Below are 25,315 nucleotides of genomic sequence, written 5' to 3'. Positions count from 1 at the left end.
TAGGAACCATTATTATTATTATCTTGGTTCCGGGTAGGGTTTATTTTTTTGTAACGCTCCACGCAGCTGTCAAATGTGTCCATGGTCAAACCACATTCGTTCAAACAAGTGGTTTAATTTCTACTGGAGTGTTTTATCGACCAGGTCTTGCTAGGTAAGTAATACCATTTGGAGATAGTGTTCAACATTAGTCAACTAACTGCTACATAATGAAACGTTAACGTACCTAATGTACGAATTATTAATTGAAGTAAGTTGGCATAATGGCATTGGTTAGTCATAGCCTCAACGCGAGACTAGCCTTCATTCTTCAGGTTGAGTCTCGCGTTGAGGCTAGGCTAGTCACAGCTTTGCTTTATTTATCCTGTTAAGTTAACCTAGATGCTGGAGCGTTATGTCGAGGTGTAGCCACTGGTCCCAGCAAGGGTAGAAATGGCAAGATCAGGGTCGGAAATGAACTAGCCATTTGTTAATGCTATAGCTGTGACTGACTGGCACATTTGTGAACTGTCATACTTGCAAATAAAAATACAATATTAAAGTGGCTGGTGACTTTTGTAGTTTGTTTATGTCTGCTGTAACGTTATCCAGCGCAGAGGAAAGAGTCGCATCTTCCCTCTGGAAGCTCTTGGTGATCTGGCTTTCTTTCTAACTAGATGTGATGGCAGATAAGCGTCAGCGTGCGAGAGTCCAGGGCTCCTGGGCCAAACAGCTGCCAAAACAACCAAGACCAACAGGTAGGATGTACTCGTATATAACCTGCTCTGCCCATCCTATAATTAGAACAGGTTATTTTGTTTATTAATGGTCCTGTTGTTGTTGTTGTTGTTGTTGTTGTTGTTGGTGGTGGTGGTGGTGGTGGTGGTGGTGGTGGTGCTTTGTTTTTTCCTTCTTCAGCATTTAATATCTTGGACACACATCCCTAATCATTTCCGATTAGACATCACATTACTGTTCTTTGCTTTTTGCTACTGTTTTAAAATCCCTGGTTCCCTTTCCCCTTCTTGATATCTACAGAGAACCAAGGGGGACCCATAAAAGAATGAAGAGTCATACATCATACCGATCTTCTTATGCTCTGCGTGGGGCCAGACTTTGGTGCCAGTTCTATTGAAGCCTACTGGAGATGCATGGAGAAGCACACTAAAACCTAGCCCCATAACGTGACCCTGCTACTGTACTCCGTATATTATAATAATATACTCGTACAGCAGTCAGGGTCACACAGCCTTCCCATAGGCAATAAGGGGGAAAGGCTGTTCAAAACGCTCTCCTACTCGGCTCCTCCCGTCCGATTGCAGATCCGAAGATATGATAGTCCTCCTACGGAAGCCAGTAATTTAGCCGGTGCTGTTGAAATGATACTGCTGCATGAAACAACCGTTTAAAAGCAGTCTTTCCACAACCTGTGCTGAATTTACAGCAGGGTGTGTTTGATCTCACTATCTCACTATGGTGCACCGCTTGCACGCGGCGAGCGGCTCAGTCAGTGATCAATGCAAATCCAGCCCACCTGGGAAGCAAAACATGTCATGAAATACTCAAACTCCCAAGGTTCCTGTCGGCACTAGGACGCTTCTCCTGTCCTCAATACAGCACAGATATGTTGAGTTTTAGTGTGCTTCTCCATATACATCCCATAGGCTTCAACTGGCACCAAGGTCTGGCCCCAAGAAGATTAGAACATCGGTATGATGTAATGACACTTCCGTCTTTTATACATTCGTTGCAGAGAACCAGGATAACATAGAAGACCGTATGATTCTAGTGATAAGCAATGCTTCTAATAATATCACCTTCTCATTCAATACTCAGTACTAGAGATTAATAGCCTGGCTCCAGACCTTCGAAGCCACGCCCACTCCACAGTTATCAGGCGAAGAGATTGAACCATCAACCCTCCATTGTCTAGTAGAGTCCCACTAACCTGTCTGATCTGCTGAAAAGTGTGTGTGTGTGTGTGTGTGTGTGTGTGTGTGTGTGTGTGTGTGTGTGTGTGTGTGTGTGCGCGTGCGTGCGTGCGTGTGCGCGCGCACCACCTCGTGTTTCCCCAGGAGCTATACCAAACCACCCACAGTCCAAAAGTGCCAACTCAGCCCCTGGGTCTTGGGGATTTGGGCCACAGCGAGCATTTGAGTTTCAACAGCCCACCAAGGTAGAGAGTAAACATGAAAAAAAGACTCTCTCACTGTAGTGTTCTTGGGAAATTAGTCTTTTACAGTATGACAGTTTGTTTTTTAAGGTCTTTTACAGTATGACAGTTTGTTTTTTAAGGTCTTTTACAGTATGACAGTTTGTTTTTTAAGGTCTTTTACAGTATGACAGTTTGTTTTTTAAGGTCTTTTACAGTATGACAGTTTGTTTTTTAAGGTCTTTTACAGTATGACAGTTTGTTTTTTAAGGTCTTTTACAGTATGACAGTTTGTTTTTTAAGGTATTTTACAGTATGACAGTTTGCTTTTTAAGGTATTTTACAGTATGACAGTTTGCTTTTTAAGGTATTTTACAGTATGACAGTTTGCTTTTTAAGGAAGTGCTAATTCTTCCTGCCTCCTCTCATTTCTTCACCACAGCCAGTAAGAGATGTCCCACCTGAGAAGGTGATAGAGTAAGTGACAAGATTTTGTTCCTGTCAGTATCGCAATTTCTACAGAGACTAGATTTGAGAACATTTTACCTCTCCCTCAACAATATATAGTGTATAGTGGAGTCTTTGCTCTTTTTAATCACGGGCACTTCTGTTTTACATTCTAATGCTGATGAATGTGATGATGAAATAATAGTCTACACAACTGCAAATCAACTCGCAATGATTTATATTGGCAGACTGATGTTTCCTAATCCTAAACCAAAATCAGACTTTTATTTGGTAAAGATTATGAAAATGATGACTTGTCTTTTTCAAATGGATTTAGGCCTAGTTCACTGTAAACATTTACAGGTTGTCCAAAAATAGCACCGATGTAGCGCTGCTGTATAAACCCCCCTGCTGCTGTGTCCCCTACAACAACCTTGCAATGAAAGCCAGGAAAAGAGGATTTTGCAAACAAGCCTTGTCATTGGTTTCAGTGGGATGCTGGCCGATTTAATCTTGGGATTTTACCATTCCTTGAATGATATTGAGATATTGCCTGGCTGACTATCACCTGACAGAGTACCTCAAAACACAACATATACCTTGTAATACCAGATTTATTTATTTAGGGTTCAATTGCATATGAAGTCTACCTACTATTTGTATTTATCTTTACTTGAATCATTAGAAGTTTTGATGTCAGCTGGCTGTGTACTGTTTACAGGTTAACTAACAAGCATCATTTTGCTCTGGGCAGGCAAGCAGGTGAATATGAGATCAGCCATGGTCCATCAGGAGTCTCCAGGTAAGTATGGCCTGAGGGGGGGGGGGGGGGGGGTGTTCACAGAGATGGAAGCAAAGATGAAAGTAAATGAAACCAAAAGGAGAGGGAGAGTTTAAACTGTGACTGGACAGAAACAAACCAGAGCTGATGACAAGTGACTGTGCTAGAGGGCCCGCTCCACTAGATGGCAGTCATCGCTGTAGTAACTACAGTGTGTGTGTGTGTGTGTGTGTGTGTGTGTGTGTGTGTGTGTGTGTGTGTGTGTGTGTGTGTGTGTGTGTGTGTGTGTGTGTGTGTGTGTGTGTGTGTGTGTGTGTGTGTGTGTGTGTGTGTGTGTGTGTGTGTGTGTGTGTGTGTGTGTGTGTGTGTGTGTGTGTGTGTGTGTGTGTGTGTGTGTGTGTGTGTGTGTGTGTGTGTACGTGTCTGTGCGTGTCTGTGCGTGTGCTTGTGTGTGTGTGTGTGTGTTATGATGTTAATATCTGTAGGAATAGGAACAATGACTCAAATCCTTAGGTAGGCAAAACTTCAAGCAACCAAGTCCAACAGGAAGAGGCAAAGTGCCCTGATTCTTGAGACCCAGGAATTATCCTGTAAATAATAGACTGTGTGTGTGTGTGTGTGTGTGTGTTTTTCTTCCACCCGTCCAGACTACGGCTGCTTCCTGGGTTTCTTCCCCCAGAGGATGCTGACTACATGTTCAGTAAGCTGCTAGTAGAGCTTCCCTGGTCCCAGAAGACCAACTACAGACAGGGTGGGTGCCAGGGGCTTAAAAACTACAGACAGGGTGGGTGCCAGGGGCTTAAAAACTACAGACAGGGTTGGGGGAGGTGGGGGTTGGGGGGGGGGAGTTGGTTCGGGGCTCATCTTGTTTTTGGGGTCATGTCCGTTCTCATTTTGGTTATGGTGTAGTGTTAAGCTACTTTTCTTTTTTCTCAAGTTTGATTTAAAAAAATCCACATAATGTGAATGAAAGACATAACACAAATGAAGGTGAAAAACAAAAACACAACTGAATTGGCTAATAGAAACTAAAGGGAAACCAGAACTCAATAAGGAGGATAATGATAGAATCAGGGCCGTAACCAGGGTTCCGAAATAGGGGAGGTCCAGCAAGGGGAGGCCCAGCAAGGGGGGGAAAAAAAAATTTGAGTTTTTTCCCCCCCCTTTTTTAGCCATATTTAGAGTAATATATCATTTTAAATCAACATTATGATTATACTGTTGTGATGTCATTATTCAGTATATTCTCTTTCATGTCACCACCTGCTCAGCTCTCCTGTCAACATAATTGTAACTAACAAACACAAACTGTTTTAGCCAAATTCATATCAAAATGACACCTACAAACACAGGTACACAACCCAAGCCGTACACAACACACAAAGTCATCATCGATAATAAAAAAAAACATACAGAGGGACATTTATTTATTCCTGATAGGAACGATTGAAAAATAAAATAAAATATATTATGTTGTTTTTAACTTTACACCACCTCTTTTTGTTACTTATTGGGTCATGAAACTGAAACCATGCATATAGCCACCTGCATACCTGACTTCGGGAGCTTGGCAATTGGCATCATGCATGATTACAATGAGATGCACCCACTTTAAACCTGAATAAAGTAATAAAACCACTAGTAAACCAGTAGGCGGCGCCTGGCCTGCTGTTCAGTGAGTGGCCTGGCCTGGCCTGGCCTGCAAAAAAAAAAAAAATTTTTTTTTTTTTTTTTTGCAGGCTGAAATATTAGGGGAGGTCCGGACCTCCCCGTCCTCATAGCTAGTTACGGCCATGGATAGAATAATAACAAACAAAATGGAAACACACACTCACACACCGAGGTGAAAGTATCGCCTGTCTCCTCCTCACATGTGAGTAAAGAGCTGATTTATGGGCGGGAAATTGGGAAAAAAATAACAGTTCATTACATATAGTAACCAGACAGGCTATATCCAACCAGTGTTTTGGGACACGGCCAGGCGTTGCATCAGAAGTCAGCCTCTCTCTCAGCTGGCTCTCGTCCATCCGTGTGTTATTCTGAGATAACTCAGCGGCAGACAAGCAGCACGATGAAGACACGTGACTCAAATCATTTCTAAACATGGAGCAAAGAGGGAGGTCGGGTAATGCTCCTCACACTTTGTCAACAAAGGACATTGGAGTTGAGGAATAGGAGTGGAACGGGTGTTTACTCCTCTTCCTCCTGAAACCACCACCAATCACCTTTCCTTCTTTCTTGTCGGTCATCCACCCTGCCTTCTTTCAACGCAATGACTCACTTTTTCCGACCAGAGCACTGCGGCTCTAAATCAGACTCTGTGGCCGGTTCTGTTGATCTTTTCCCCTAGTCTAGGGATGGGCATTTCTAGCAAAAACACTATTCGAAATTCGCTGGCCAAAGTCGACTTTTAATCGAAATTCGAAAAAAAAAAAAAAATGTTTTTTTTTTTTTTTTTGGTGAGTGAAATGTTGCATTGTCTCCCCTGATTCTAAGTCTAAGGCTTTATTAATTAATAGAAAACGCTTCTGCTGTGGATTTTTAGCTCAAACAAGCATTGCACCACTGAAGTAAAGAACATGTTACATGACATTGACATTTTTGAAAATAAAAAACTGTTTTGACAATCATGAGTGGTTCATTAAATATTTAGTAGGCTCAGGTCTGAGTGCCAAAGGGGTGCCAAAGTCCACCCCCTCTCCCTCTTATGGGATTTCATCCGCCATTCATTTTTCCATAAACCTTGCTTAAAATGCTTATAAAAATGGTTTTACTTGCTCAAACCAAGCGATTCGACTATACATAGAATCAGGGGAGGCAATGCAACATTTAACTCACAAATTGTTTTTTTTTTTTTTTTTTTTTTGTTTTTTTGAATTTCGACCTTCAATAATAAAAGTCGACCTTGATAATAACAACGATTATTCGAAAATTCAAAATTCGATGCCCATCCCTAAGTCTGATAGCAGCTTTTTATGGACGAGTAAGGCTTTTTTAGTTGATAAATGAAGTAACAAATTGCCCAGGGCCATAACAAGTAATGGCCATCGGAGCAGTGTCTGTGTTTTGGTTTGGCTGTGTCATAGTCCCAATGGCTTTTGGCCAAAACACCGTCACGCTAAAGCTTTGCTTCTTGGAAGAGGCCTTGTTGTCCCCAGAGAAAGAGACGGAAAAAGAAAGGCAGAGATGGGGTTTGGATGTTTACTTTTCTCTCTGCAAGCGACCAATCAGATCATTGTGTGCAAGCGACCAATCAGGTGATCATTGTGTGCAGGCGACCAATCGGATGATCATTGTGTGCAAGCGACCAATCAGATGATCATTGTGTGCAAGCGACCAATCAGGTGATCATTGTGTTGACACTGGCCAGGAATACATGGGGAACAGAAATGTGGGACGTCTAGCCGGACTGTGAATGCAGACTGGATCAATTTTCTTTGTTGGGTTCAAATTGCCATGACCCAATAACTGTGGCAATACGGAGATAGAGAGCCTGTTGATGTGTGCGTTGGGTTTAGGGATGTCAATTTTCGGTTAATTTCACTTTCGATTAACCGACGCTAATAATCGATTAACCTATCGGTTAATTCATAATTTTTTAATATAAAAAAAAAAAATGTTTTTTTTTTTTTTTTTTTTTGTCTATTTACTCAATGAACTCATGCCCAAACAAGGCGTGTCTATTTAGATGCTGAAATGTTAATGCTTTTTGTGTTAGAATTTCTAACACAAAAAGCATTAACAAGCATTAACAAAAAGCATCAACATTTCAACACAAATTCTTTTTGTGTTAGAATTTCTAACACAAAAAGCATTAACATTTCAGCATCTAAATAGACACGCCTTGTTTGGGCATGAGCTCATTGAGTAAATAGACCAAAAATTTTTTTTTTTTTTTTTTTTTTTTTTTTTTTTTTTTTAATATTAACTGATAGACCGACAGCAATAACCGAACAACGACGTTAGCGACGGTTAATCGATTAACGGTTAACCGTTGACATCCCTAGTTGGGTTGTGTCCGTCTAGTGGGTTGACGTGTGCGTTGGGTAGTGTGTGCGTCTAGTGGGTTGATGTGTGCGTTGGGTTGTGTGCGTCTAGTGGATTGATGTGTGCGTTGGGTTGTGTGCGTCTAGTGGGTTGATGTGTGCGTTGGGTTGTGTGCGTCTAGTGGGTTGATGTGTGCGTTGGGTTGTGTGCGTCTAGTGGATTGATGTGTGCGTTGGGTTGTGTGCGTCTAGTGGGTTGATGTGTGCGTTGGGTTGTGTGCGTCTAGTGGATTGATGTGTGCGTTGGGTTGTGTGCGTCTAGTGGGTTGATGTGTGCGTTGGGTTGTGTGCGTCTAGTGGATTGATGTGTGCGTTGGGTTGTGTGCGTCTAGTGGATTGATGTGTGCGTTGGGTTGTGTGCGTCTAGTGGGTTGATGTGTGCGTTGGGTTGTGTGCGTCTAGTGGATTGATGTGTGCGTTGGGTTGTGTGCGTCTAGTGGGTTGATGTGTGCGTTGGGTTGTGTGCGTCTAGTGGATTGATGTGTGCGTTGGGTTGTGTGCGTCTAGTGGGTTGATGTGTGCGTTGGGTTGTGTGCGTCTAGTGGATTGATGTGTGCGTTGGGTTGTGTGCGTCTAGTGGGTTGATGTGTGGGTTGGGTTGTGTGCGTCTAGTGGATTGATGTGTGCGTTAGGTTGTGTGCGTCTAGTGGGTTGATGTGTGCGTTGGGTTGTGTGCGTCTAGTGGGTTGATGTGTGCGTTGGGTTGTGTGCGTCTAGTGGATTGATGTGTGCGTTGGGTTGTGTGCGTCTAGTGGGTTGATGTGTGCGTTGGGTTGTGTGCGTCTAGTGGGTTGATGTGTGCGTTGGGTTGTGTGCGTCTAGTGGGTTGATGTGTGCGTTGGGTTGTGTGCGTCTAGTGGGTTGATGTGTGCGTTGGGTTGTGTGCGTCTAGTGGATTGATGTGTGCGTTGGGTTGTGTGCGTCTAGTGGGTTGATGTGTGCGTTGGGTTGTGTGCGTCTAGTGGATTGATGTGTGTTGGGTTGTGTGCGTCTAGTGGGTTGATGTGTGCGTTGGGTTGTGTGCGTCTAGTGGATTGATGTGTGCGTTGGGTTGTGTGCGTCTAGTGGGTTGATGTGTGCGTTGGGTTGTGTGCGTCTAGTGGATTGATGTGTGCGTTGGGTTGTGTGCGTCTAGTGGGTTGATGTGTGCGTTGGGTTGTGTGCGTCTAGTGGATTGATGTGTGCGTTGGGTTGTGTGCGTCTAGTGGGTTGATGTGTGCGTTGGGTTGTGTGCGTCTAGTGGATTGATGTGTGCGTTGGGTTGTGTGCGTCTAGTGGGTTGATGTGTGCGTTGGGTTGTGTGCGTCTAGTGGGTTGATGTGTGCGTTGGGTTGTGTGCGTCTAGTGGGTTGATGTGTGCGTTGGGTTGTGTGCGTCTAGTGGGTTGATGTGTGCGTTGGGTTGTGTGCGTCTAGTGGGTTGATGTGTGCGTTGGGTTGTGTGCGTCTAGTGGGTTGATGTGTGCGTTGGGTTGTGTGCGTCTAGTGGATTGATGTGTGCGTTGGGTTGTGTGCGTCTAGTGGATTGATGTGTGCGTTGGGTTGTGTGCGTCTAGTGGGTTGATGTGTGCGTTGGGTTGTGTGCGTCTAGTGGGTTGATGTGTGCGTTGGGTTGTGTGCGTCTAGTGGGTTGATGTGTGCGACGTGCGTTGGGTTGTGTGCGTCTAGTGGGTTGATGTGTGCGTTGGGTTGTGTGCGTCTAGTGGATTGATGTGTGCGTTGGGTTGTGTGCGTCTAGTGGGTTGATGTGTGCGTTGGGTTGTGTGCGTCTAGTGGATTGATGTGTGCGTTGGGTTGTGTGCGTCTAGTGGGTTGATGTGTGCGTTGGGTTGTGTGCGTCTAGTGGATTGATGTGTGCGTTGGGTTGTGTGCGTCTAGTGGGTTGATGTGTGCGTTGGGTTGTGTGCGTCTAGTGGGTTGATGTGTGCGTCTAGTGGGTTGATGTGTGCGTTGGGTTGTGTGCGTCTAGTGGGTTGATGTGTGCGTTGGGTTGTGTGCGTCTAGTGGGTTGATGTGTGCGTCTAGTGGGTTGATGTGTGCGTTGGGTTGTGTGCGTCTAGTGGATTGATGTGTGCGTTGGGTTGTGTGCATCTAGTGGGTTGATGTGTGCGTTGGGTTGTGTGCGTCTAGTGGATTGATGTGTGCGTTGGGTTGTGTGCGTCTAGTGGATTGATGTGTGCGTTGGGTTGTGTGCGTCTAGTGGATTGATGTGTGCGTTGGGTTGTGTGCGTCTAGTGGATTGATGTGTGCGTTGGGTTGTGTGCGTCTAGTGGATTGATGTGTGCGTTGGGTTGTGTGCATCTAGTGGGTTGATGTGTGCGTTGGGTTGTGTGCGTCTAGTGGATTGATGTGTGCGTTGGGTTGTGTGCGTCTAGTGGATTGATGTGTGCGTTGGGTTGTGTGCGTCTAGTGGATTGATGTGTGCGTTGGGTTGTGTGCGTCTAGTGGGTTGATGTGTGCGTTGGGTTGTGTGCGTCTAGTAGTGGATTGATGTGTGCGTTGGGTTGTGTGCGTCTAGTGGGTTGAGAGCACCAGGATGTGATGCAATCAACATTCATTGCTGTGGGTTTAAAGTCGAGCTGAACCCAAAAATTACTTTTCTTTTCTTTTAGTTCAAATACCTGGGTATTCAGTGCACTTATTTAATAATGTATGCATCTTTAGTTTTTCACACTTTCAAAAGTTCATTTTTCAAGATTTCATTGATAACAGTAATGTACAGTTTGCTGACATCACCTAGTACTATCAAATTTCTACCCCATTTCAACCAATCATATCACGACATGCAGCTGTCAATCAAATCTTCATTTCAGGATAATTTTCTCTTCCAAATGAAGTAGAAAATGGCGCCTAGTGCCTGTCATCTGGCAGAATTCCTATCCCATAAACTAACTACTAACTTGGCCAATTGTTAGAAACATGAACTATAATCTATAAGAATGCAAAGAAATGTAACTGGCTTGTTAAAACGCGCATTCCAGGGATATCGTATTTACAGAAATAGCGTAAAAGGCGTGCGCTTGAGAGCGTGGTTGTCAGGGGTCTGCCCTCGGAGATTCCAGGCGGGCGGGCAGCACCCATGCATCGGATTGTCCGCTCGCTCCGCACGAAGCAGCTGGCTGCCTGGTACTCTGCGGCTCTCACTCGCGTAGCACGACAACACGCTGAATCCCACTCGATTTGGGGGTGGAACACGCCATGATTGACCAATGCCAAAGCCAGTCGACAGAATTGTCAAATCAAATCATCGACATGATACTATGACCCGCCTCTCAACTTGTCATCTCAGACAAATGATGTTTTCAGTGTGAAACGGACTGCGACGCACGTGATGAACGGGTTCAGTTCCACTATAAAGATGGGCTGTGTGTAGCATTTAGGAATGAATAAATGATTGCCTTTTAATACATTAGTATAATTACTGTAAACAAATAAGACTATCGCTGAGAAGACTTCAGTGTAGCGATCTCTACACTGCATTTTACGTTGTATGCCGTGCGTATGCCAGCAGCCGGGTCATGGTGAAATCTGATGGAATGCTTTATGGTGCTGTTCCTCCACTGCAAACAAAGCAACTAACATCTTCTGTGTGATAGGGGTGTCACAGGTGTGATAGCGGTGTCACAGGTGTGATAGGGGTGTCACAGGTGTGATAGCGGTGTCACAGGTGTGATAGGGGTGTCACAGGTGTGATAGCGGTGTCACAGGTGTGATAGGGGTGTCACAGGTGTGATAGCGGTGTCACAGGTGTGATAGCGGTGTCACAGGTGTGATAGGGGTGTCACAGGTGTGATAGCGGTGTCACAGGTGTGATAGGGGTGTCACAGGTGTGATAGCGGTGTCACAGGTGTGATAGCGGTGTCACAGGTGTGATAGGGGTGTCACAGGTGTGATAGGGGTGTCACAGGTGTGATAGGGGTGTCACAGGTGTGATAGCGGTGTCACGGGTGTGATAGGGGTGTCACAGGTGTGATAGGGGTGTCACAGGTGTGATAGGGGTGTCACAGGTGTGATAGCGGTGTCACAGGTGTGATAGGGGTGTCACAGGTGTGATAGCGGTGTCACAGGTGTGATAGGGGTGTCACAGGTGTGATAGGGGTGTCACAGGTGTGATAGGGGTGTCACAGGTGTGATAGGGGTGTCACAGGTGTGATAGGGGTGTCACAGGTGTGATAGCGGTGTCACAGGTGTGATAGGGGTGTCACAGGTGTGATAGCGGTGTCACAGGTGTGATAGCGGTGTCACAGGTGTGATAGCGGTGTCACAGGTGTGATAGGGGTGTCACAGGTGTGATAGCGGTGTCACTGGTGTGATAGGGGTGTCACAGGTGTGATAGGGGTGTCACAGGTGTGATAGGGGTGTCACAGGTGTGATAGGGGTGTCACAGGTGTGATAGCGGTGTCACAGGTGTGATAGCGGTGTCACAGGTGTGATAGCGGTGTCACAGGTGTGATAGGGGTGTCACAGGTGTGATAGCGGTGTCACTGGTGTGATAGGGGTGTCACAGGTGTGATAGGGGTGTCACAGGTGTGATAGGGGTGTCACAGGTGTGATAGGGGTGTCACAGGTGTGATAGGGGTGTCACAGGTGTGATAGCGGTGTCACAGGTGTGATAGGGGTGTCACAGGTGTGATAGCGGTGTCACAGGTGTGATAGCGGTGTCACAGGTGTGATAGCGGTGTCACAGGTGTGATAGGGGTGTCACAGGTGTGATAGCGGTGTCACAGGTGTGATAGGGGTGTCACAGGTGTGATAGGGGTGTCACAGGTGTGATAGCGGTGTCACAGGTGTGATAGCGGTGTCACAGGTGTGATAGCGGTGTCACAGGTGTGATAGGGGTGTCACAGGTGTGATAGGGGTGTCACAGGTGTGATAGCGGTGTCACAGGTGTGATAGCGGTGTCACAGGTGTGATAGCGGTGTCACAGGTGTGATAGGGGTGTCACAGGTGTGATAGGGGTGTCACAGGTGTGATAGCGGTGTCACAGGTGTGATAGCGGTGTCACAGGTGTGATAGCGGTGTCACAGGTGTGATAGCGGTGTCACAGGTGTGATAGCGGTGTCACAGGTGTGATAGGGGTGTCACAGGTGTGATAGCGGTGTCACAGTTGTGATAGCGGTGTCACAGGTGTGATAGGGGTGTCACAGGTGTGATAGCGGTGTCACAGGTGTGATAGCGGTGTCACAGGTGTGATAGGGTTGTTGTCACAGGCGAGTCGACTACCAAAACCTCTAGTCCAAACTGCATCGTAGTCGACTAATCGTTCATCAGTGGTTTTCAATGTTTGCCATCATTTTCTATTATGTGTCATATTAAATAAACAGAAGGTATTTAGAGATGGAAAGACTAGGGTCTGTGTTGTTACTACAGTCAAACAGTATCTCCAGCTCGGACATGCTTGTTCGGGTTTAGTCCAATCAGATCGCGGCTCATTTGTAAACAGCCTCTCAGAGCCAATCGAGGACTCTGCTATTTTACATACCCCCAGGTTGGTCCCACCTAAAACCCTTTACTGCCTGGTGTGAGACCCTTTTGACGAGAATGATCATTTTTTATTAGGTGAACAAAATATGATATATCTGACTAGTCGATTACTTTTTGGGATGCAGCAATCGTGAATGTCCTACTGCCTACTTACTGTGTGACAGCAAGCAAAGGCTTTATTTTTATGATTGGTTTTAATTTGGAGAAACACCAGCACCACTACCAGTCATCTCCTCCACCATGGTGTCATTAGTTTACAGTTAGTATATACTGTATGTGTGACATTGATATTTGGGTGTGTATGAAGGCTACATGCAGTGCCTTTTTATATGAATGTGTGTGTGTGTTTTCTGTCTACGTATGTTGGTCCAGGCGAGGCGTACGACGAGCCCAGACTGACCTGCTGGTATGGAGAGTTGCCGTATACGTACGCTCGCTCCACCATGGATGCCAACACACAGGTCAGAAACACATGATACCACCAAGACCCAAAGGCAGTAACAAACACCTCACTCACTCAGTATCTTCCTTCTTGCTCTCTTGCTTTTTCTTTGTCTTCATTTTTGTCTTTCTCTTTCACCATTTTGCTGTCTCTTCCTCGCTTGCTGTTAGCGATGCACGATGACATCGGCACGTCTTTATCGGCCGATAAAGGCTTTAAAATGAAATATCAGCATCGGCCCGAAACGAACACCTCTGCTGATACGACAGGCCGAAAATGTCGCTTTAATTACACTTTAATTATATATAAGCATTTAATTTTCATTATTTTATTATGTGTACATTTTGAAAAACATTGTATTTATATGTGCATCTGCTAGCGGGCCATCACAATAAGAGTAGTATGTGTTAACTCCACTACAGGAGAGACTTGATGTTCTCTGAAGTTAGGTGGAGAGGGGGGAGACTGCACACATATACTGTATGGCAATCAGCCAAAAGAGTTGGAAAATATCAGCAAATGTGATATCGGTTGGGAAAGTGATATACCACATCAGGAACAGTATGCCAGAGACTTTTTTAAATGACACTGATTAGCCCATAATTACAGGTCAAAACAGGTGACCCAGATTGGTACTGCACTATTCATTGGGGACAACATGTTTAGTGCTACCTCATCTTGCTTGTATTGTCTCTTTTGGAATCAGAATTTTCTTCCCCACCCCCTTTCTTCTTCTTCATTTTTTGGTCTCTTTTCTCCAAAATAGTGGCATCCATTGCTGTTGACCCTTGGTGAGATGGTGGAGCAGGCGAGCGGACACAGCTTCAACTCCCTGCTGTGCAACCACTACCGGGACGGCCGTGACAGCATCGGCTGGCACAGTGACGACGAGGCCTCTCTGGGTGCTATGCCCACTATCGCCTCCCTCAGTCTGGGCGACACCAGGGCGTTCAGCCTCCGCAAGCAGCCTCCACCAGTGAGCATCATTACATCACAACGCCAATATGGTCCCGCCCCCTTTTAGAGGGAAAACACAAGGCACTTGCTGTCGACTTCAATGTAAAATAGAGGTACCAAAAAAATCGCTAGAAACTTTTTGTTAATAAATGACCGAAAGACACCATGACATGACAATAGATTACAAGCAAGATACATCGAAAATATTAATTTGACCCATCTTACACCATGTGACTCATCATGTCTCTTCTGTGACTTGACCTAGTTACAGAGCGCGCTGCCCGCCAGCCGGGGCCGGTCCTCCATTTGAAGTCAACTACTTACGGTTCAACTTTAAACATACAAGTTGGGACTTTTTATAGAAACATACAGACGTTTTATGAATACTTGTAAGCCTGTCTCTAATTTGGCATACACATACAGTACTTAAATAAGAAGCACACATTCTAAGTATGTTGAAATGTTTCGTCGGTGATTCACACAGTCCAATGCACAGTGGAGGGCGGTAGTTTAACAGCATAGCAAACCACTACCAAACACGAGATTTCACATTCACAAAATGCTTCTTGGGAGATAATATGTATCCGAATTGGAGAATGGTTTCTTAACGATTCGTAAGGTTTGTAAATTATATTTGGGGATATTTCATATTCTGGGAGGGGGGGCGGGGTCTGAATTTTAAATTCATTGTGTTTAAACTCACAGGAGTGTTTAGAAGGGTACAGCTGATACTCATCTGTTATTTCAAGGGTTGAGTATACACTTCTTAGGTGGTAGGTTCATTACTCGTGATGTAGCTGAGTTGTTGGCAGTTAGTAGTGTGGGCAGCATGTACCTTGAGCTTAGTTTGTGTGTTTGTTTTATTCCTCACTGTGTGTGTTCTTCTTGTGTGTTTGATCATGTATACCTGTGTGTGTGTGTGTGTGTGTGTGTGTGTGTGTGTGTGTGTGTGTGTGTGTGTGTGTGTGTGTGTGTGTGTGTGTGTTGATCATGTATACCTGTGTGCGTGTGCATGTCAGGAGGAGAATGGCGACTACACCTATGTGGAGAGGATCCGGGTTCCTCTCAGTCATGGAACTCTACTGCTGATGGACGGAGCCACGCAGGATGATTGGCAGGTACAGTCTTAGGCTCCACCAATCAAAACACTGAAACCTTACTTCTGAAGTTCAACACAAGTAAAGCAGGATTAGCCAAGAGAATGAGTCCAGGTTAGGTTAGGTTAGGTTAGGTTAGGTTAGGTTAGGTTAGGAATACATCAGTGAGATGTCTTCATAAAACCTTTTGTGCCACTAACCAGTGTAGAGCTGATTCTTCCTGCCAGAGAGAGAGGTTTTCTCTCCATGACTCTTGTTGCCTCGCTTTTCTCATCGCAAAACACTTGACAGCTGGAAAAACACAATATTATATTATTATATTGACAGCTGGAAAAGCACAATATTAGAAATCGTGGTGCCAGAATAGAAAATGGATGATGTGGTCACTTCTCTTGAAGTGTGAAAAGCTCCAAAAACAAATCATCATTGAGAGCCATACTGTATTTCCATTCAAAACAATACATCTTGTACAATGCTTTAACAATATTGTTTCTGTTTAACTGTAGAATGGAATTTGTGTCAGTGTCTCACACCAAGAATGATGAGACCGGTGACCAACTTAGAATAATGAAGCCAAGAGTCCAGGAAAGTTTGTCTGACATATTAGCCATTACATATCCATATCCATATACATTACATATCCCTGTAAAAACATTACATTATATTACATTACATATCCCTGTAAAAACATTACATTACATTACATTACATATCCATATCCATATACATTACATATCCCTGTAAAAACATTACATTACATTACATTACATATCCCTGTAAAAACATTACATTACATTACATTACATATCCCTGTAAAAACATTACATTACATTACATTACATTACATATCCCTGTAAAAACATTACATTACATTACATATCCCTGTAAAAACATTACAGGGAGACTGCAATCATCTCAGTGTATACATGAAAACAGCAAAGATATATGACATTTGCACATAGCTCTTATAGTGAGCAGAGAGAGAGGGGAGGGGGAATCTGCCTTGGAGCACACACCACGTGTGTGTGTGTGTGTGTGTGTGTGTGTGTGTGTGTGTGTGTGTTTTGCAGGACACTGTGACCCATCTCAAGATAAGCTGTCTGTAGCGAGCTGAGCAAGGTTGCCTGTCCATGATGTGAAGTCCATTTATAACTAATAACTCATACCAATAATGATGTGTATGCAATTATAGCTTATTGAATATGAAATGAAACCAATGGAACTTAAATTTTCTCCATCAGACCAGTTACAATGTGGCTAACTTGGTCCCGTTATAATTTCGGTCCTGTTACAATGTGCCTAACATGGATGTAATTTGGTGTAGCTTACCAGTTACAATCGGCTAACTTGGTTCTGCCAGTAGCTTACCAGTTAGGGTTATGTCGATGGTTACAACCTTGGTTGAGAAAGAGCTGCTCAGTTGCACTTGAACACCAAATGTCAAATTTTGTTGTGGGTTGTGTCGTTCCCCCCATCACACACACACACACACACACACACACACACACACACACACACACCTTCCTCCTCCTCACAAGTCAAGCATGATTACTAGCAAGTGACTTGGTGTCGTAGCCAAGAGAAAGAGCCCGTTTTAGTAGGATAATTTGCATATTAATGTGGAGAAAGAGATTTTCTTGCCACCCATCTCTGATATGAAGACAAGTATGTTGACATTAAAATATGTGCTAATTAATGCATCAATTAGCTTAATTAATAACCTAATTAGCATTACTGGTCATGTTTAATATATGGTGGTGATTATGGTGGGCCATTAGGCAGCTGAGGTGCTTCTTGCTGTTTGTTTTACTGCATCAAGACAATGAAGCATCAGGTTTGGACCTTTGTTCTTGTTTTCTTTTCCTTTCCTTCCTTTTCTAACCTTTTTTTAACCAGCGTAATAATATTATAATATATAATATATAATTTATAATAATCACATTTGGGATTTCCATCTCTTTTCTAACTGGGCCCTGCTCACATTCACTCACACACATTCACACCTGGAATCTGAACAGTACAACCACAGTCTGATCTGCTGGCCACTGAGAAGCTCAGTCGTCGTTGCAAACTGATGGCATAAAGCTCGAGGAGCTTGTTTTCACAATGTCATCGAATCGTCAGGTGTGAAAATCAGGACAGGGGAAGTCAGTGAGTGATGTTCTCCCCCCACACTCAGTAGGTACCTGTGAGCAAAGGGATGCTGAAGAACATGTGTTCAGCTAAACCTTCAGCCTCAAACAAACCAGAACAAGTGTGTTCAGCTAAACCTTCAGCCTCAAACAAACCAGAACAAGTGTGTTCAGCTAAACCTTCAGCCTCAAACAAACCAGAACAAGTGTGTTCAGCTAAACCTTCAGCCTCAAACAAACCAGAACAAGTGTGTTCAGCTAAACCTTCAGCCTCAAACAAACCAGAACAAGTGTGTTCAGCTAAACCTTCAGCCTCAAACAAACCAGAACAAGTGTGTTCAGCTAAACCTCCAGCCTCAAACAAACCAGAACAAGTGTGTTCAGCTAAACCTTCAGCCTCAAACAAACCAGAACAAGTGTGTTCAGCTAAACCTCCAGCCTCAAACAAACCAGAACAAGTGTGTTCAGCTAAACCTTCAGCCTCAAACAAACCAGAACAAGTGTGTTCAGCTAAACCTCCAGCCTCAAACAAACCAGAACAAGTGTGTTCAGCTAAACCTTCAGCCTCAAACAAACCAGTCTGTGCTGGGGCTGTCCAGGCTGCCACGTGAGGTGTCTGTGCTGGGGCTGTCCAGGCTGCCACGTGAGGTGTCTGTGCTGGGGCTGTCCAGGCTGCCACGTGAGGTGTCTGTGCTGGGGCTGTCCAGGCTGCCACGTGAGGTGTCTGTGCTGGGGCTGTCCAGGCTGCCACGTGAGGTGTCTGTGCTGGGGCTGTCCAGGCTGCCATGTGAGGTGTCTGTGCTGGGGCTGTCCAGGCTGCCATGTGAGGTGTCTGTGCTGGGGCTGTCCAGGCTGCCATGTGAGGTGTCTGTGCTGGGGCTGTCCAGGCTGCCATGTGAGGTGTCTGTGCTGGGGCTGTCCAGGCTGCCATGTGAGGTGTCTGTGCTGGGGCTGTCCAGGCTGCCACGTGAGGTGTCTGTGCTGGGGCTGTCCAGGCTGCCATGTGAGGTGTCTGTGCTGGGGCTGTCCAGGCTGCCATGTGAGGTGTCCGTGCTGGGGCTGTCCAGGCTGCCATGTGAGGTGTCTGTGCTGGGGCTGTCCAGGCTGCCATGTGAGGTGTCTGTGCTGGGGCTGTCCAGGCTGCCACGTGAGGTGTCCGTGCTGGGGCTGTCCACGCTGCCACGTGACGTGTCCGTGTTCCTACATGTGTGCTCTGCTCATTGGGAAAATATTGAGTAGTGTTTATGCAAAGAGGGACACATTTGACATTTAGCCCATGTGGAAGCAGTGTTTGTTGTTGTAGCCGCATGTTTCCACATCATCTTGTTGACTAGACTAGTGCAGAGGTCAGAGGTCGTTCTCCTTCCCTTGTGATTTCATATTTGTTGTTTTCTTATCTTAGTTGCATGTCTGTCACAAAGCTTCTTATCTTAGTTGCATGTCTGTGAGTGTCAAAGCTTCTTCTTATTTTCCATGTCTGCTGATTGGAATGTACCCGACAGCAGTGAGGGTATCGGCCATTTTCTTCCATATATAAAGTCAAGTATACTTTTCTGTATATAAATACGGGACTGTCATGTGAAATTGGTCCTCTTTGCTGTGTATAGATTTTCTGCTAAACAGTTTTCTGTAAGGCTGTAAGGCAATGTGGTTGAAATATCATAATCGCTGTCATATTATGACCATATGGCTTATTATGAAAACAAATCATGTTAAATAATCCAATTGATTTTTCATGGCATTGAGCTGCATGGTAATGTTTGTGTATCCATCAGCAGCCTCGTGTCACTGAGCCCGCTGCCTGCTCACTTGTTGAGCATCACCTGAATAAAGTGTAAATGTAAAATATGTCTTCTCTGTTTTCTCTGGTGTCCAACAGCACCAGGTGGCTAAAGAGTACCACGACCGTGGCCCTCGCATCAACCTGACCTTCAGGACCATCCTCCCCGAGCCCACGGACGGCAGGCCGGGCACCAAGCTGCGCTTCACACCCAAGCAGCCATGAACTCTCCTCAGGTCAGCTGAACTCTCCTCAGGTCAGAGGTCAGCTGCTGAGGCCCAAAGGACTCTGCCTCCAGTTGTAAAACGTTATAAATGATGAGATGCCAGATACTGCTCGGTCTGATGGATGACTACAGTGCGAAGAATACTTTATTTAAACGACAAGTTTGGCGACCTATATATAATTTCTCTCTTACATACAGGTATGTGTAAGACAGTTTTAGGGCCAAAATTCACACTTAAATCAAACTTATTGTTTACTGAGAGTGTTACTCCTCAGTGCCCTTGCAATTTTCTTTTTTTACATTTTTCAAATCATATTTCTACTTACTGGGGTCCCTAAACAGTCTTGGAATTGCATAAATTGGATATGACTGGAAAGCTGAGACTGTTTTGTGAGTTCAATGAGTCCAATGTATTCATGTGTGATGCTCATAGACTGTATATAGTGATGATGTTAGTCCGCATAGTAAACCCATTTCATTGTAGTGAGACCATTATCCCAAATGGTTACCCCCCCCCCCATTTTTTTTTATTAGTTCTGGTTAAATGGTTAAATCTTGCACCAAACCTGTGTAAGGGTATCAAGGCAAGGCAAATGTATTTGTATAGCACAATTCATACATGGATGCAATTCAAAGTGCTTTACATGACATAATAAAACATTGCTGTGCAAAAAGTTCTGAGACAATTGATCATGGGGATGACCATCATATCATCAAGTTCCATCACAATGTTCTAAGCCCGATACACTCGAAACTTTCACATTTGAATAGACGCCTAATCAAAACACAATGTTTATTACAGAATTATGACTTGGAAAAACTTGACACTGCAACTCCAATGAGATCTGCAGGTTCCCAGCTTTCAGATGAAGTGTACCACTTCCATGTGGCATATACTGTTGACCTGCTCTGTCACCCTAAAGATCCCCTGACCTCCTAAAAGCCACAGAAACTGGTGTCTGGTAGGGAGAGGTGGAGTGGAAGAGGCTCCTTATTCTGTGTTCAAGTATTCAATGAAAGTTCATGTTTCTCCAAAACGCCCAGCTGGCAGCGGTGTAATGGTAAATATATCAATAACAGACCACTGTTTTCCCTACAGCTTGCTCATCTCCTAGACTCCTCCCCTAGATCTGACCAAACAGCGTATAAGACTTGAGAGAACAGTTAGAGATTGCAGGATCTTATTAGGGACTCATGCTCTATAACAGAGTCAATTGGAGGTCTACTGTTAGCCTGGGTGAACCCAGCCTCCACGTGACCTGCTCTCAGACCTGTTCTCAGTCGCTAGTGACTGGGAACTGAGAGAGCAGGTCACGTGGGGGCTGGGTTTACCTAGGCTAGTCTACTGTCTGGAGTTTGGTGTGGAGAGAGTTAACTCTGCTGTGTGAGTGCAGCAGGTCGTGTAAGGTCACAGTGCTCTGCAGGTGAGAAGAGGTTCATGCTGTTCCAGACGTTTATTGGCTCCTGGATGTTCTCTGAGAGGCTCCCTGAAGGGAACATCACACTGCTAAACATGAAGTGGCCCCGTGCTGCTGCCGTTTCATATGTCCTTATACGAGCCTTGTGTTTGTGTGGAAAGCTGGAGCAGAAGCCTCACAGATTAAATTATTATTCCAGAAGTTATTCTGTCAAGTCAAATGGGGAGAAATTGATGTAGGCTACTTACTGTATGTAGCCTATCCTAATCCATGTAGGCTATGTACTGTGCTGCTGCTATTATGTAATTTGTTGATATTTCTTTGCCGTACCAAACTAACTAGGCTTGCCTAGTCTGCCACTGCTGCTCAACACTCACGCATGCGTGTTTCAACAATGGGGAGTCAGTCAGTAAGCCAATAAGCTGCTGACATGTTTCTTGGCTGTAGCAGCAGCAATCCAGGTCCGGCTTAACTAGGCATGCCTAGTCTTTTTTTTGTTGTACTTGCTGAATAAAGTGATTGATTTTGATTATGAAATACACTTTTATAGAGGTTGACAGTCAGTTAAAATTGGCTAAGTGGGCGGTGTCTGTCCCAGCGGTGTCACCATTTATTTTATTATGCCTCTGCCGGCGATAGCCAGGCCGGAGGCATAATGGATCCAGGTTGTCCATCCGTACGTACGTATGTCCGTACGTCCGTCCGATGTTCGTTAACGCTATATCTGAGGAACGCCTTGATGGAATTTCATCAAATTTGCCTTAAACATCCACTTAGACTCAAGGATGATCTGATTAGATTTTGGTGGTCAAAGGTCAAGGTCACTGTGACCTCTCAAACGCCATTTTCAAGCTTGTTAACGCGATATCTCAGGAATGCCTTGATGGAGTTTCATCAAATTTGCCTCAAACATCGACTTGGACTCAAGGATGTGCGGTCGTTCTAGTTTATTTATTTATTTGGGGGGGGGGGGGGCTGCATTTTTTTTGCCTTTATTTAGATAAGACAGACAGGAAAGGTGGGGAGAGAGAGGGGATCACATGCGGCAAAGGACCTTGGGTCGGATTCGAACCCGCGTCGGACGCGCAAAGGATCGAGCCCCCGTTGTATGAGTGCTACCAGGTGAGCCACACACATCTCTGTCACAATTTGTGATGGAAGTGATGTCATCAGTGATGTCACTTAAGCAATTGTGATGTCATCAGTGATGTCACTCGAGCAAGAGCAACTGTTTTTCTGTGGTGCTTTATGGCAAGTTGCCAGTTGGCATCCTTTATGTTGCGTTACCGCCCCCTTCTGGATTTATCCATCCAGTGTTTCCCTTCATTCTTGATCTCACTCGAGCAACTGTGATTGCTCAACTGTGATGTCACTCAGGCAGTTGTGATGTCATCAGTGATGTCACTCGAGCAACTGTGATGTGAGCCGATGGCACACAGTTGCACGGGGACACAGTTGCACAACTGTCAATTTGCCAACTGTGATGTCACTCGGGCGGTTGTGATGTCATGAGTGATATCACTTGGAGAGCCACTTGCACAGTTGCACTATGGCGCACATTTGCCTAGGGATGGGCATTTCTAGCAAAAACACTATTCGAAATTCGCTGGCCAAATTCGAATTTAATTCGAAATTCGAAAATAAAAATAAAAATGCAATTTTTTTTTTTTTTTTTTTTTTTTTGTGAGTGAAATGTTGCATTGTCTCCCCTGATTCTAAGTCTACGGCTTTATTAATTAATATAAAAAGCTTCTGTTGTGGATTTTTAGCTCAAACAAGCATTGCACCACTGAAGTAAAGAACATGTTACATGACATTGACATTTTCGAAAATAAAAAACAGTTTTGACAATCATGAGTGGTTCATTAAATATTTAGTAGGCTCAGGTCTGAGTGCCAAAGGGGTGCCAAAGTCACCCCCTCTCCCTCTTCATGGGATTTCATCCGCCATTCATTTTTCCATAAACCTTGCTTAAAATGTTTATAAAAATTGTTTTACTTGCTCAAACCAAGCGATTTGACTATACTTAGAATCAGGGGAGACAATGCAACATTTCACTAAAAAAAAAATAATAATAATAATTTTTTTTTTTTTTTTTCGAATTTCGAATTTCAATAATAAAAGTCGACCTTGATAATAACAACGATTATTCGAAAATTCGAAATTCGATGCCCATCCCTACATTTGCCCAACTGTGATGTCAATTGGAGAAGCTCGCACAGTTGCTCAACTGTGATGGCTCTCGAGCAGTTTTGATGTAATCAGTGATGCCACTCGAGCAACTGAGATTGAAGGGCCGATGGTGCACAATTGCTCAACTGTGATGTAACTCGGGCAGTTGTGATGTCATCAGTTATGTCACTCGAGCAACTGTGATTAAGGGGCCGATGGCGCACAATTGCTCAACTGTGATGTCACAGGCACTCTCCAGAGTCTCCGCCCTAGAAATCGAGCATGCGTAGCTTGCAAAATTTCTAGTTTAAAAAAATGAGCTATATTAAATTTTCTGTATACAATTACAATTCCTCTGTTCTCACATCAATTTAGTAGGTGTGAGTTCAAAGGCCAGGAAATTAAAATTCCTCCTATGTACTATCTATTCATATAATTTCTCGCCACATAAACAGATTGGGACACTGTCTTACTGGATCTGCAGCACACATTTTCCACTATGCCGGGAAAGGAATTTGGGCATGTGGTGTGCTAGCTAGCGAGGACGCTGCCTGCCATTCCATCCTCTATGGTGTTTGCTAGCTCCTGTTGCTAGCTCCTGATCCTGACACCTGTTCTTGCCGAGCTGGAAACATTTAGGTTTACAGGAGTTCATCAGTGTGGTTGCCACTAACCCCTTTTACTGTAGCTCTGTGTCTTTAGCGACCGGAACCTTGGTACAGATCACTAACAGATCACACCCAATTAGGCTTCAGTCTACTGACCTTATTGTCCGTGCTGTTTACTGTAGCAACCTGATTTCCACCCGCTAGCTTCTGCAGCCCCACATTAGCAGGCAATAAAATGGTAAACCTTTCGGACCCTGTTTTTCATTAGGGAGCTTTAGATGGGTTGGGTGAGGTAACAAAAGGCCTGAGCAAATTTAAATAAATCCGGGGGGAATATATAGCTATGTATTTTTAAATCTAAAATGGGATAGGGTTTCATAATGTTTTAATTAAGTAACATCTGACTTGCGTAATCAATTTGGAGTAGCCTAACTCAGAGGTTCTCAAATGTTTTTCAGTCAAGGACCCCTTACAAGATAGAAAATATACCGGGGACCCCCTCATTCTGATTTGTGATTTTGGGCGAAGCTTAATTGTTTCCACGGTAATGTGCTTGACTTTTAAATTGATATGTTAGTTAGATTAGAATGTAATCCATGAACCATTTTAGATAAAGCATAAAATATTTTCATTGAACTATATGAAGCTTTTGCAATTCTATTTTTCTGGAAACTTTTCGCGGACCCCCTTGCAAAGTGCCACGGACCCCTGGGGGTCCCCGGACCCCCATTTGAGAACCAACTACACAATAATATGTCAAGTCCCAATATATTTCCCAGCTTCTGGACAGTTCAATTAACACATCTTTTTCTTCACAGACACAACCTTTTCTTTAGTAGAGCCTGCAGAAGTAGAAAGTGAAAAGCTTGAGGGTGGGCCAATATTGACAAACTGTTCACCAGTTTTTTTAAATGCACTTGAGAGGAGACAAGTTGTGAGTTTTGTTGTTTGTATTTACAGACAGGATGGTTGCAGGCTAGTAGGCCTAACAGGAAACTGGGTCACTATGCTTCCTGGTAAATCTGTACTGATCTGCATCTTCCATGGCGTGAGTGAGTGAGTGAGTGAGTGAGTGAGTGAGTGAGTGAGTGGTTCCCGTTCAAGTTTATATGTGTGTGCATGCATATCTCTAAATGTGCACACACCCAGCTATATGTGTATGTTGTGTGTGTGTGTGTGTGTGTGTGTGTGTGTGTGTGTGTGTATCTCTTTAATGTAGTCTTAAATATAGTCCTAGTGAGTTACCCCCTCCCCTGTGGCTCCTGCTGGGAAGTTGGTCTGGGAACGAGCTGACCGATACGCTTCAGCCTCCCAGCTCGGGGCCCCTCCCCTGGGCTTCCCAGGCTTCCTGGCTCCAGTCCACTCTCCTTTACTACCCCCCAACCCCACCTCACCCCAACACCCAATCATGACCGGTTACTCAAGATAAGTTGTGAGCAGTTTCATGTAGAAACTATTTTCTTTCAACCGAACTACAGTTAAAGTGATAATACGGAAGATTTCCACCTAAATAAATGTCTGTAAAGTCACTGTCTATCTGAGAGTGAGTTAACACAATGGTGATTGAGCGTATGGCCCATTGATGGAAGCCTTTG

The 25,315-nt window shown here is 44.4% G+C and overlaps 1 protein-coding gene across 1 annotated transcript; it reads left to right on the top strand.

Moving 5' to 3' along the window:
• The first annotated feature begins 67 nt into the window (after positions 1-67).
• On the top strand, positions 68-20,142 carry alkbh3 (alkB homolog 3, alpha-ketoglutarate dependent dioxygenase). Its single transcript, XM_083662919.1, has 10 exons — positions 68-154; positions 657-737; positions 2,055-2,155; positions 2,574-2,608; positions 3,333-3,380; positions 4,007-4,110; positions 13,261-13,349; positions 14,097-14,306; positions 15,307-15,405; positions 19,396-20,142. The coding sequence occupies exons 2-10, from the start codon at positions 662-664 to the stop codon at positions 19,519-19,521; spliced, it is 888 nt and encodes a 295-aa protein (XP_083519045.1). The 5' UTR covers positions 68-154; positions 657-661; the 3' UTR covers positions 19,522-20,142.
• Positions 20,143-25,315: the final 5,173 nt, after the last annotated feature.

Source organism: Poromitra crassiceps, assembly GCF_964638095.1.
Source record: "Poromitra crassiceps genome assembly, chromosome: 30".
NCBI classification, from domain to species: Eukaryota; Metazoa; Chordata; class Actinopteri; order Beryciformes; family Melamphaidae; genus Poromitra; species Poromitra crassiceps.
This window is presented reverse-complemented; position numbering and strand designations above follow the sequence as displayed.